The following is a 13,090-nucleotide window of genomic DNA, read 5'->3' on the forward strand; positions in this document are numbered from 1 at the left end:
GTGAAGTCATCAACCGTGGAAAAATCAAAAGCCTAGGAATTAATGGTTATTGACGTGGGTTTGGTAGAGATTTTCCGGCATTGGCACAATGTATTGTGTGGCTCAATAAATGAACGGGTTCGGATCATAGGAGCTTTTTCATTTATCATTTCCTTATACTTTGAAGCTTCAACGGGTGCAAAAACCAGGAGATTACCAATGAGGTATTTTGGGGTATGCTCCGGTGAGAGTAAATATGAGGGAGTAACTCAATTTAAGTCTCTGTTCCAATCATGGTTTTAAATCTCGACCGAAATTCAAAATTTTGGACCGAAATTCCGGATTTCGGTGGGGACCGAAACCGGTATTCGGCGAAATTAAATATTTCGCCATTTACCAAATTTCAGGAAATTGCAATTTTTATTTTTAAAAAAAAACGTTACAAAATTTTGGCCCAAATTTCGGAATATCAGTCCGAAATTTCGAAATTTCTGTCCGGAATTTCGAACGGGAGTACGAAATTTCGGTTTTCCGAATGTCCAAAACGGTTACTGAAACCAAAATTTTAAACCATGGTTCCAATGAGGATGAATAGGGGTAAAACATTCGTTTACCACTCGTGCAATACTAGACGGTGTTCTACTTGACGGTGTTCCAATAATCAAAATATATGCAACTTTTCTCGTAAGTTGCTTAGGTGTTGCCATTTATTTACCCTGAAAGAAGCGAAATGGCATACACTCAAGGAGTTAGTAATTAGAAACTACATAATTCAGAGTTCCATTGAGTGGTGGAAGTTGGAGAAGTTGAGCGAAATCCTGACCCAAACAAATCTTCTCCCGTATCGGGCGAACATGACTAGAATACTCCCGCGTAATACCCGAGTCATGGGAAATGCCTAAAATACCATTGTGATATAAATACCTCTTTATAATATAAAAATACTAGAATACCCCGAGTCATGGAAAATGACCAAAATACCCCCATTACAAAAAAAGGATCAAAATATGTCGTAAAATGACCAAAATACCCCTATATCAGGTGACAATGACCAGAATACTCCTTAGTCATGGAAAATTACTAGAAACCCTCATGACTTAAAAAATGTTCAAAATACCCCCATATAGGTAAAGATGACTAGACTACCCCCGAGTCATGAAAATAATCGAAACAGCCCTTATCAGGTGAAAATGACCAGAATACTCCTAAGTTAAAAAATGACTCCCAAATACTCCCATGACATAAAAATGATCAAAATATGTTTTATCTAGTATTAAAAGCCTAGAATGTCCCACCCATCATGAAAAATGACCCAAATTCCCCCATAACGGGTGAAAATGACCAAAATACCCCAGTCATGGTAGATGACTGAAATAACCTTATGACATAAAAATGTAGGGGTGTCAATGGAGCCAGACGGTCCGATGGATAGTCAGAATCCGAACCTTGATAAACAGGATCTAGGCACATTAGAAGGATCCATGGACATATTTTGGATCCTCTTCATAAGATCCGAAAAAATTCGAATCGTGATCAGTACATGACAAAAAAATCCGATGGATAGTCATGATCCGAAGTCCATTTACTAGAATACCATTAAAATATTTCTTATATTAAGACTTAAATGAGGGGTATTTTTATAAAAATGAACTAAATATTGCTTAGCTTATGACTTTCCACTTCTCCCCTTTCTGAGCATCTTTTTCTCTTCCTTTCCTCAATCGGTTTTTCTTCCTGTAAACTTGCCATTCACCTTCAACAAGGATTAGTTACTAGAAAGTCTTATCGTCATGCACCCTCGAACGTTGGAGTTCTTTTTCAACAATAAAATCCTATCCTTCATCAAAATCATTGGTTAATATTAGATATGGTGACTAATTCTTTATAAATTGAGGAAGTTTTGGAGTTCATTTCAAATGAAGAAAGCTGAGATTTTTTGTTGTTTTGTAAGTTGGACCTACTAGGACACTCCGATGGACGATCCGATTTGAAATGGATCGTGACTAAGACATAGGTGGATCCGTTGACACCCCTATAAAAATGATCAAAATATGCTGTATCAGATAAAAATTACCAGACCACTCATGCATCATGAAGAATAACTGAAATACACATATATCAGGTGAAAATGACCAAAATAACCGTAGGTCATGGAATATGATTAAAATACCTTTATGATATTTACCCTCTACAATATGTGGTCATAGAACACTAGAAATAAAATACCCTCCTTATTTACTTTATACAATGGAACACCAAAATTTAAATCAAATGTAAACCAATACATGGTAAGTAGATTACATGAAAATGGTTTATCTTGAAATGGATTACTCCCTTGTATTTACCCACCCTAGAACAGCCCCAGATAAATCATTCCAGAGTAATCTACTTACCCTTCACTGGTTTCCACAGAACAACCACCTCATATGAATTTAACAATAAGACAAGAACTACTAAAAAGTGAGCCTATGTAGTTGTTCTCTCGTGAAAAGTCCGCCAAATTAACTAGCTAAACCCATATAATCCTTATCCTTACTATACTAAAAGGGAGAATCCTAATGTTTTTCGGCACGTTCTTTTGGTCATATTCTCGTCATGTCCCACCTGTTGATCGCTATTCTTTTGTAAATATTTTTTGTTCCTATCATTTTTTCGCCATTTCAATGCCCCTCTTACTCCTACAAATACGACCAAAAAAAGCAATTGTCTCCTTTCACTTGCCGCCACTTGTCTTCCATCCTAGATTGGAGCACCACACAAGCAATTACTAAAGTCTCTTGCGTGTCAACTCTCAATATAAGGATCGGATGGAGAAATTATATGATGAAAGGCCATATGAACACATACCGATCATCCCACGTTTGATATTTGATCCAATCTTTCTTCCTATTTCCGTCCACATCCTCCCTACTTTTGCACTAAGTACGAAACAGTTGCAACCGACAACATGTTCCCCGTCCCTAGGATGATCCCAACCGTCCGGACTATAGAAATTTCCATAATGTTACTCCCTCTTTAGATCGGCGGGTTAGAATCATCCTATAATATTATTTCACCCAATAATATTAAAGCAGCACAATTTACACCATCAACAGGAGACTATTCTGCAGAGCCTTGTGATTTTGTTCCTTCATTCTGTTTAGGGAAATGTTATCAGCACTACTGTATTTTGATGATCGCACTCCTCACTTTATTAAAAGTAAGGTATGACCCGCACCATAGGATGATCCAAACCGTCCATTAGTTGATCCTAACCCTCCGATAGATCGGAGGGTTAGGATCATCTTTGAACTTACTATTCTAAAAGTATCTTTAATGGTTTGGAATTTCATGTCTGTAGCATAAAAGTGAAAAGTTTCACTTTCAGTGTCAGTTCCTTATTGCTCTCTGCAGAAAGAAAAAATTAAATTTTTTTTAATGATAGAAGAAATTAAAGTTTAGGTGGCTTAAATCTTATGTTCAACTCAGATGGATGTAGCCATACTTTGTTTGCATTTTGTAGGATGCAAATATTATTTTCCATCGGTTATACTAAATTGACTTTTAAAATTTTATTTTACTGGGTAAATGTTAGGGGGCATATTAGTATTATTTATGTACTAAAGCTTAATTGGAAAATCAATAAGATTGCCAAATGCCTTGTTTGGATTCCATGATATCAAATCTTACCTGATTGCTGAGTTTGAGAGTTGTTAGTTGTACAAAGAGTAGAGTCATCATCGTACTATGGGAGTGCAATATATAATTTTCCTTCCATTATTCAGGTTGTATAATTAATGAGAGCTAAGGAGTGTCATTATCAAAATATAGACATGCAGGATATCATTTCCCCTATTATTAAGGAGTTTCATGAATATTGAGAGCTATGATACCAAAATATAGTAGAAAGCAGCAGGATTTTTAAAATTTTTTTTGGCATAATAGTAGTAACTCCAAAAGAAATTGTAGAAAGCTTGTATTAGAATCAACTAACTTGATATTGGCAATTCTCTATCTTTATCACCTTATTTTAATTAATTGACAACTTATTTTATTTAGTTACAAAATGAAAAATTTCTATAAAATTAGTTTCCTATGCTTATACTAAATTTTACTTTAAAATACCTTCGTTCACCCACGTGCATACATGTGCGTGCGTTTTTACTAGAGGAATAGGCATAACGAAATTCTAAAAATAGCAATAGTGTCATGTCCTTTTTCGTCAGATACCTTTTGCAGTCCCTTTTGTCTTTTTCCTTAATTTTCGTTCGATTATTCTCTCTCATGAAGTATCCAGCTGCAAGAGCTAGATTTTTTGCTGGTCCACAGAGATTTCCAGCAGATAGAGATCCAAGCCTTTATCCCGTGTTTACATATTTATCCTCACTAGACCACTCTGAGAGAGAAATAGGAAACTTGTCCTTGGTGCCGCTTCTAAATAAAGGGTTGAGAGAAAATACCAAAATAAAGACATGATAATAAATCTCCCGTCACTGATTTGTTCAAAAGAGCTAGACAAACATAAGGGTGTGATCCACATCAGCTCGAATCGATTCGCAGTGTTCTTTGGATCCTACTTCCTATGTCTCGGTCACTATCCATTTCAAATCGGACCGTCCATCGGAACGTCCTAGTTGGTCCTACTTACATTTTACTTAATGGGTTAATGCAAAGGTGACCGGAAGCTGTGAGTGTGAGCCGCAACGACGGCAACACAGTGAGCTAGGGACATAGGGTCAATGGTTAGAGAAGGAAGAGAGGAGGGTGACTTGAGATTTGAGAGGGATGGAGGGAAAAAAATATAAAAAATAGGAATGGTTCGTTAAATATATGTTTACAAGTTATTTTTACTAAAATACCCCTAAAATAATACTGAAAGTTATAAAAAAATTAGAGGGTATTTTCATAAAAATAATATAATAAGACCGGAAATGGAGAGACCTGCCTGCTTCTGTCGTGGTCTAGATTCGATCGGTAATAATTTCGGATCCTGTGATAGGGTCCCGAAATGTGTCCATGGATGCTGGAAATAGCATTAGCAGCTGCAAAATTTAACCGTTGACTAGGGGTATTCTAGTCAATATAACTTTCGTGTTTTTTCCTCAAATGGCATCATGTCTAGGAAGTGCTTTCCCTTGTATATTATTATTATCCATCTACATCACTCGTCTGTTTAAGTGTTTATTACCATGAAGTTCTGTAGCTGTCTCTTTTGTGTGAGACATTTGAAAGTGAACAGTAACATTAAAAGAGAAACGGATTCGGACGGTCTGTATTTTCTACTGATGAATTCTCTTCAAAGTCCTTTTCATCCACAGCGTTTTTTTACTCTATCAGATATTTAAGAAAACTTAGAGTCTCCGAACAAAACTCATCAGAACAAGTAACCTTATCTCTCTTCAGTCGATCAGATTCAAAACCCAGAAAAGAATGGTGGGTCTTTTCTCCAGGGTTTCTGGCAGCAAAACTGGACTTAGACGCTCCCAAAGTGCATTAGTAAGCAACCCACCTTCAGAGTTCCTTCTCTCTTGGATTCTTTTCTACTTTACTTTTTTTTTTCCTCTCTCTTTGTTTTCGTTTTCTGGGTCTTGGTTTTTCTTTTCTGGGTTTTAATTTTAGATACCTTGTGGTGAATTAATAAATTAATTTAGATATTTTTTTCTGGGTTTTAATTGTGGATACCTTGTGGTGAATTAATACATTAGTTTAGATAATTGTAGTTTTTGTTCTATCGGAACTTTTCTGATCTTATCTTGATTTGATTGTACTCGTTCATTCAGTCCTAGATTTTTTGAGGTGGTTGATTTATCCTGAAAATTTGGAATTTTTTCTTGTAGTAGAGTTCTATTGGTTCATCTATTTCCTCTGTGCTTTTGTATCAGTCACAGATCATTTAAAGTGATCTATATTTCTTAGAATTTTAGGAGAGTACTTTTCTTCTTAAATCAATTCTACTAGTTGTCATCTTTTCCTGGGTCTTGGGTCCTAGATTTTGTGGGGAAGTGCTTTGTTAATGGTTTGCTTTTGGGCTGTTGACTTATCTTGTTCTTCTTGATAATGGATTCTAGAAATTCGAAGCGATTGCTTCAGCTGTTGATCTCGTCTTTGTTCTTGACATTAAAGAGAATTTGTTTAGTCTGATTATTTGTTATGTTGTGCTTGTAGATTTTCTTTGGTCCTAGTAATTGTTAGAGGTGACTGCACCATCTTGTTCTCCTAAACCTGTGGTTCTCGATCCTTTGAATGAATTGTTTCAGCTGCTTTTGTTTTCTTGTTCCTAAGGAACTCGCATTGAGCTTGTCATTGTGTCCTGTTCCAATTGATTTTCGATCCTCAATTCTTTGAAGAAATCACTTTCACCTTGCCATTTATTTTTTAAGTCAATTACGTGGGGAAATCTTTTCTACACAATCTGTTTGGGCATATGGGGATTATCTTTGCTTGTCTTGATATTAATTAAGCGGTGCATGGTGCAGAATGCTGGGGAAGTGCCCCTGAAAAATGCAGAGGCAGGAGGCTCAGGAAGCTCTGCTGCTGCTGCTGCTACCCATGGAATTGAAGTAGCGATTGAGTTTAAGCCAATCGAACACCCGATCGCGCCTCCTGAAAATGATCAGCCAGTTAGATGTCCGTTACCGGAGCCTTCAATACTAAATGTAAGCATGAGCCAATTACTGACTCTACGGTCAACTGGTTTTGCCAATCTTGATGCTCAATTCATTTATATCACGTATTTCCTATTCTTTCGTGGTCCGAATGCAAGGTTTCAGGTTTCAGTTATGATATGCATTTCGGTCGTGGTGGAAATGGAAATATGTCTGTTTCGGATGAAAATTTCAGTAAAAAACTTGTAAATTATTGAAAACGCATGCAAATGATAGACATTTAAGATGAAACTTCAAGAAGTGCTAGAATAAGCACATATACACACACTAAAAAACTATCAAATAAATAAAAAACTACCTATAATGGTTTAACAACAATAAACACTTAATGGCATGTGTTATTTCACATGTCTAATTAGGGCTGCAACTCGGGTCGGGCGGGTTGGGTTTTGGAGAACCCAACCCTACCCGAGAAATATCTCGGGTCGGGTCGGGTCGGGTTTTTTTTCGGAAAACCCACAATTCCCAAACCCGGCCCTACCCATGATAAATCTCGGGTCGGTTCGGGTCGGGTCGGATTTTTTCACGTTGACACAAATTTTTAAGGAACATTCTTGTTTGGCAAGGCAACTCAATTCAGAGAAGCAGAAATTACACTCACATTACACTTGAATCAAACAATGATGTAATTACACTCACATCACACTTGAATCAAACAATGCTGTAATCAAACAATGTTGTAATTACAATCAAACAATGCTGAATCAAACACTTGAATCAACTCAACTCATAGAAGCAGAAATTACACTCACATACAGTAACAGTGGGTGCGTGGGTTTTCACTTTTAACTTTGGGATAATTACATTCACACCCCCTCTAGTTTCTGACACATCCACTTCCACCCCTATAGTTTAAAACGTGACAAATACACCCCTGTAGTTTCAATTTGTTTAAGGTTTGCCCCCTCAGCTGAAGGTTCGTCCATAGATTGAAGGGTTAGGATGATCCGATGGAGCTGATTTTTTGGGCACACCATATCTATGTCAGGACCCATCAAATGAACGCTTTGGATCATCCAAATAATGTGGGCCCCTACCCGAATCCAAACACTACCAAAAAATCATCCAAATAATGTGGGCCCACATTGTTTGGATGATCCAAAGCGTTCATTTGATGGGTCCTGACATAGTTAGGGTGTGCCAAAAAAATCAGCTCCATCGGATCATCCTAACCCTTCAATCTATAGACGAACCTTCAGCTGAGGGGGCCTACCTTAAACAAATTGAAACTACAAGGGTGTATTTGTCACGTTTTAAACTATAGGGGTGGAAGTGGATGTGTCAGAAACTAGAGGGGGTGTAAATGTAATTATCCCTTTAACTTTTAACTAACAATAGAAAAAAATGTACATACTATAACTTATGTAACTCGGGTCGGGTCGGGTCGGGCCCCTTCAAACCCGGCTCGACCCGAGATTCATACGGGCTTTTGAATGCTGAACCCGGCTCGACCCGAAACCCATGAAACCTGAACCCGACCCAGGCTATTTTCGGGTCGGGTCGATGCGGGTCGGGTTTTACCCGGGTCGAGTTGCAGCCCTATGTCTAATAGTTCAGGGCATATCACATTTCATATGTAATTCATATAAATATTTATTGACTATTCGTACACCACACATCACATGCAATTCATATAAATATGATTGTGTAGCACATCAAGGTGGCAAACGGGCCGTGCAGGCCCGCGGCCTGGCAAGGCACGACACGCCACAGATAGCTACAGTGACGCGTGCCGTGCCGGCATGGCACGAAGCCGCAGGCCGTACCGGGCTTGGTTCGGTGGCATGGCGGGCCGGCACAGCATGGCCCGCGAGCCCTGTTCCCCCTTTATAAAAATACCCCCCAAAAGTTGTTTCAAACGGCTAGTTTGGGGGGCATTTTCGTCCAAAACATATATTTTCAAAAAAAAACACGGGCCGGCACGGCTGGCCGCGCCGCGCCGTGCCTAGCCTCGGGGATTTCGGCCCGGCCCGGCACAGCCCATGACCCCTTCCGTGCCGTGCCGTGCCCTGCTCGCAGGCCTATCCGGGCCTCATTTGGTCGTGCCGTGCCGGCCCGGCACGGCACGTTTGCCACCTTGATGTAGCACATAGTGGTATAACATGGCAGTAACACACTTACAGTTTTGGTTTTGTTGTATGTTTTGGTTTCGGTATGTGTTTTGTTGGGGATGAAAATAGAAACATTTTGATCATTTTGGGTCAGTTTTGGTAGGAATTTAAAACTATGTATGAATGCTTTAGCAATTTTGCAATAAAAAAAACATCTTTTCGATTGATTAGATCATGAATGTATGGTAACCATTGCTCTTTGTGTTCTTTTCCTGAATGATGGGTAAGAATTCTGTTGGGAATTATACTTATGTTGGATATTTCTCAAGCTCCCTTGCCACTTTCATCATTTTTCTTTCAGAGTTTGTTTGTATTACTGGGTGTGGAGAAGAGAGCATTGGGTATTATGGGCTATTTCCATGCTTGTGAGACTTCAAGGCACATCAGGGTCCATTTTACTTTCTGGTCCATGTTGGGGGAATCCTCACATTGGGTGATATTGGTTAGGAAGGGTTTCTCATGGATATCATTCATACACGTCAATAGTGCATTTTCCATCTGCAATTCTTTTTTGAAAGATCTGTCACTCAGCATCATGTCTAAAGCACAAAGAGTAGCCATGTATTTGTTATATTTATCTGCCGTCTTCTATTTACACATTGAATTGTATAGTTTTTAACATTCTATCATCCATTTTCCTTTTTCTTTCTGATTGATCTTGTTAGAAGCTTGAGTTACATAATGGAAATTTTCAAATGGAGGACTAACGAGTTCCAATTGTTATTTTATGAGAATTTACTTTCATCTATAATAGCGGAAGTGCTTTGTTAAGAGTGAATGCCACAATGAGCTAATGAAGTCGAGATGAACAATGAAGCGGTTGAACAGTTTTTATTTTTTTGATATTTTTTTTTTTAACGGTAGCAGTTGAACAGGTTACTCAATGGATCTAGGTGTAATTAAAGGAATCTGCTCTTGGGAAGACAATACTCTCCAATGAACATCTAGAATGGCCTATTTAAGATCCTACATATCCAAAACCTGAGCATGCAAATACTCTGCCCATCAGCCAATGAGCTTTGTTAAGGAGAGAGAACTTTTTAGATTACAAAGGTAACTTGATAGTGAGGCACTCTGATACTAGAAAACCTTCATCATTTTGATGATTTGGACTGTGATAACCAACCATTAAAGACTAGCTATCTGATGTTTTTTACAGCCAGCCACATTATGTCGTTTGAGAGTCATGAAGAGTGTACAAAGATGCTAGATTCAAAATTAATCTAGCAAGTTAAGGATTACCACGTCGAAGAGATCAAATGTAAGATCTAGATACCATCTCCTCAATCCCTATGAAGAGTGACAAAAAAAAATCCCCTTGTTTCAGTTGGATAAAATGGCAACGCCTGTGATATTTATATAGAGAATGTTTTATGGTTCTTTCAATATCGATATTTAGGTTATCTCCACTTATATCTTATACATCATGTATCATTTGGTTTGTTATGATTTCTTTCTTTTGAAACTATTATGGTCAGGGATTGATTTTTTTTTTCCTGTCATATCAGTCATAGGTGCCATTTTTTTTTTGTCCAAGTCTGTAGTAAACTTTATCAAACCATTCTTATGTTTAGTGTTCCTACCATGGCATTATTATTATTATAATCAGTTACAAGTTTTAGCATCATAGAAAAGGAGAATAAGAATTATATGGTGATCGGTCCTATCTTTCCGGAGAATAATAAGGGAGGGAAAAATTACAGGTAGGGAGCACTTCTTCAATGATCTGAACCATTTGTTTGTTGGTCCCCACTAAGTATAGGCCAAGCACCAAAAATCTCCTCCGGTGGACGACTCTAACCCTTGTACTTTTGTAAAATGGACACTTCAGAAAGTAACAAGGCAGTGATGCAAAAATCTTCACAAATTGAAGGATAGGATAGTCCCCTAGGTATGAGTTTTTATTAGTATTTGGTGCATCTATTGCAGGACCTAGCAGATGAATGGTTTGGTTCTATGTTAAAAAACTGACTCAGATGAGAAGTCAGCCAAGGTAAAGTCGACTCAGATGAGTCAATGATTGTCTCTGTCAATTTTTCATTAACTCAGACCAGTTTCTAAACAGTACCTATTTTTTTGTAGCTGATATTTTTCCATGAAAAACTATGCACCTGTACCATATAAATGTTTCCTTTGTACATGATGTTGGTCTTCATCCAACATTTGAAACGGCACACCATACTTGAAGAAAGGTTTTGAGATGACCCAAATTTAAGTGACTAGTGATCCCAAATCTTTGCTTGATTATAGTGAAACGAGGGAATTATCTTTTCTCCATTCTTTTTCTTTGGAAGTTTATTTTCAGTTTATGGCGTAATCGCTCCATTCATAATATATCTCCAACAGAAATTATGTCCTTGTTTGAAGGTTACAATATCTCTCCGAAAATAGCTTTTTGTTATTCCAATTTTCAGGATGGAAGAATATGGAAGGAACGATTATCAGCAGGCGTAAAGAGGAGGGGCGATTTGCCAGTTGTAAAAGAAGGGGCAGACCTTGAATCTGATGGCAGTGTACCAAAGCAACGTCCGGCTCCACCCAAACGCTTTACCCTACCATCATCCATTAGTGCCCCAGAGCATGATCTCCTCACTCTGCTGCAAGAATGTAATGCATCTGGAAATTAGACTGCCTGTTACTGTATTTATAGGAATAAAAAATGCTTCTGTTTCCATGTTTCCCTTTCCTTTTTATCAGATCTGCTGTAGTTTTTTTTCCAAATAGAGAATGGAAGTAAAGAACACTTAGCCTTTCAAATAATTAGAGAATTACATCCCACTTTATAATTTGCAAGTTTATCTCCAATCTCCATTGATGATTGCTCTCATGTATCAGAATCAGTTTCAATTATATCAGCTCAGAAGTGGTTTCTCTTATTCTCTGCCTATGAAACTGTGCACAACTTTGCTAGTAGTTAAGCTGATCTCATTCTTGGGAATAATGGGAATGTGGGTAATCTTGGTTTTACTGAAATGCTTGAATGGAACAATTTCTTATCCGGATGAATCATGAAAAAAATTTGTGGAACAGAGTTGGGCTTGAATTGTGGCATGTGCCACTCAATTTTTTATCTTAGTATTATAGTAATATGATCCTTATTAACAAGATTGCATAATCCTGATCCAAAACCAAAGTTCAAATATAAGGGTTTCTTTGGATTACACCAAAAGTAGTTTGTATTTGCAAATAAGATTATTTTAGTTTAATCTAATGCAAATGGGACATTAAACGTAATTGAAGTAATAATCATTTTTGGACTAACAATCGGTTCTCAAAATCCAAAACAGGCCCTGATTAAACATAAATTTAAGTCCAATAATCAGTTTTGGCTCACAACCAGTTTTCAAAATCCAACAAAAACAGGCCCTGCTTAGACTTAAATTTAAGTCCAACATTCAGTTTTGGACTCACTATTGATTCGTAAAATCCAAAATAAACAGGACCTGATGTGATTCAAACTCTTCTTCGAGTAGGCCCTACAATGAAGATGCATGTATGTAAAACCACACCTGCTGGATATCCTACCTATTTGATCAATTACTTCTAAATAGAAATTTAATATATAAAAAATTAGTGAAAAAATCTAAAAATAAAATTAGAATAATGTTTTTGTGGGGCCCAATACTCCGACCTTAGGCACCACATAGCACATGTATTTGGTCTCCTTATCAGTTGGCTCATATGGTCTTGGCCCCATTCCACACAATACACTCTATGTAAGTATCAATACCTACAAAAAACAGCTATTTTGGTTTTCTTGGCAGCCCCTAAAGATCAAGGTCACAGGATCACCTCCAAAAAACAGATATTTAGGTTTTCTTATTAGCCCCGTGGTTGCCCATCTTTGGTGTCTTGTTTTCCATCCAAATAGAGTGAGCCCATCTTAGTTTAACTAGTAGTAGGACATGTGTTGTTGTGCATCTCAGTTGTGGACTAAAAGAGAGGAAAAATTACACCCTAGAGATGTGGATGGTGAGAGAAAATAGGGAGAATTTCTTCTCAGTTTGGACTATAAAGAGAAAAAAATGCAACCCTAGAGATGTGGATGGTGAAAGAAAAAAGGGAGAGAGTTTCTTCTAGGAAATCTCTCATGCCGGGAGAAAAATAAAAGTGAGTCTCTCATTAGTTTGTGCACGGTCTTTGGCGGAGAGCCATTTCGCGGCTGACTTTTGCATTAGAGAGCAGCCACACAGGCTCACTTTTCAGCAGATTTTGTCTTATTCATTTAATTCATCCGAGATGGCTGTTCTCTCGTGCAGAAGTCAGCTGCAAAATGGCTTTCCGAGAAATTGCCTAGCAATAGCACAATCTGATGTTCCTTTTTTATTTCTTTGTGTGATGTATCTAAATTCGCCC

The 13,090-nt window shown here is 37.7% G+C and overlaps 1 protein-coding gene across 1 annotated transcript; it reads left to right on the forward strand.

The window, feature by feature from the left end:
- Window positions 1-5,294: 5,294 nt before the first annotated feature.
- LOC143877055 (uncharacterized) lies at window positions 5,295-11,532 on the forward strand. Its single transcript, XM_077378784.1, has 3 exons — window positions 5,295-5,454; window positions 6,435-6,614; window positions 11,149-11,532. Exons 1-3 carry the CDS (start codon window positions 5,389-5,391, stop codon window positions 11,359-11,361), a joined length of 459 nt encoding a protein of 152 aa, XP_077234899.1. The 5' UTR covers window positions 5,295-5,388; the 3' UTR covers window positions 11,362-11,532.
- The last annotated feature ends 1,558 nt before the right edge of the window (window positions 11,533-13,090 follow it).

Source organism: Tasmannia lanceolata, unplaced genomic scaffold (genome assembly GCF_043159265.1).
Source record: "Tasmannia lanceolata isolate RefF3 unplaced genomic scaffold, GAP_Taslan_0.1 ptg000005l, whole genome shotgun sequence".
NCBI classification, from domain to species: domain Eukaryota; kingdom Viridiplantae; phylum Streptophyta; class Magnoliopsida; order Canellales; family Winteraceae; genus Tasmannia; species Tasmannia lanceolata.

Bases quoted from the DNA above. Each gene is read 5' to 3' on its own strand.
- LOC143877055 (XM_077378784.1), top strand. From the start codon at position 5,389: ATGGTGGGTCTTTTCTCCAGGGTTTCTGGCAGCAAAACTGGACTTAGA. The intron at 5,455-6,434 runs GTAAGCAACCCA...TGCATGGTGCAG, and splicing joins GACGCTCCCAAAGTGCATTA to AATGCTGGGGAAGTGCCCCT. The intron at 6,615-11,148 runs GTAAGCATGAGC...TCCAATTTTCAG, and splicing joins CGGAGCCTTCAATACTAAAT to GATGGAAGAATATGGAAGGA.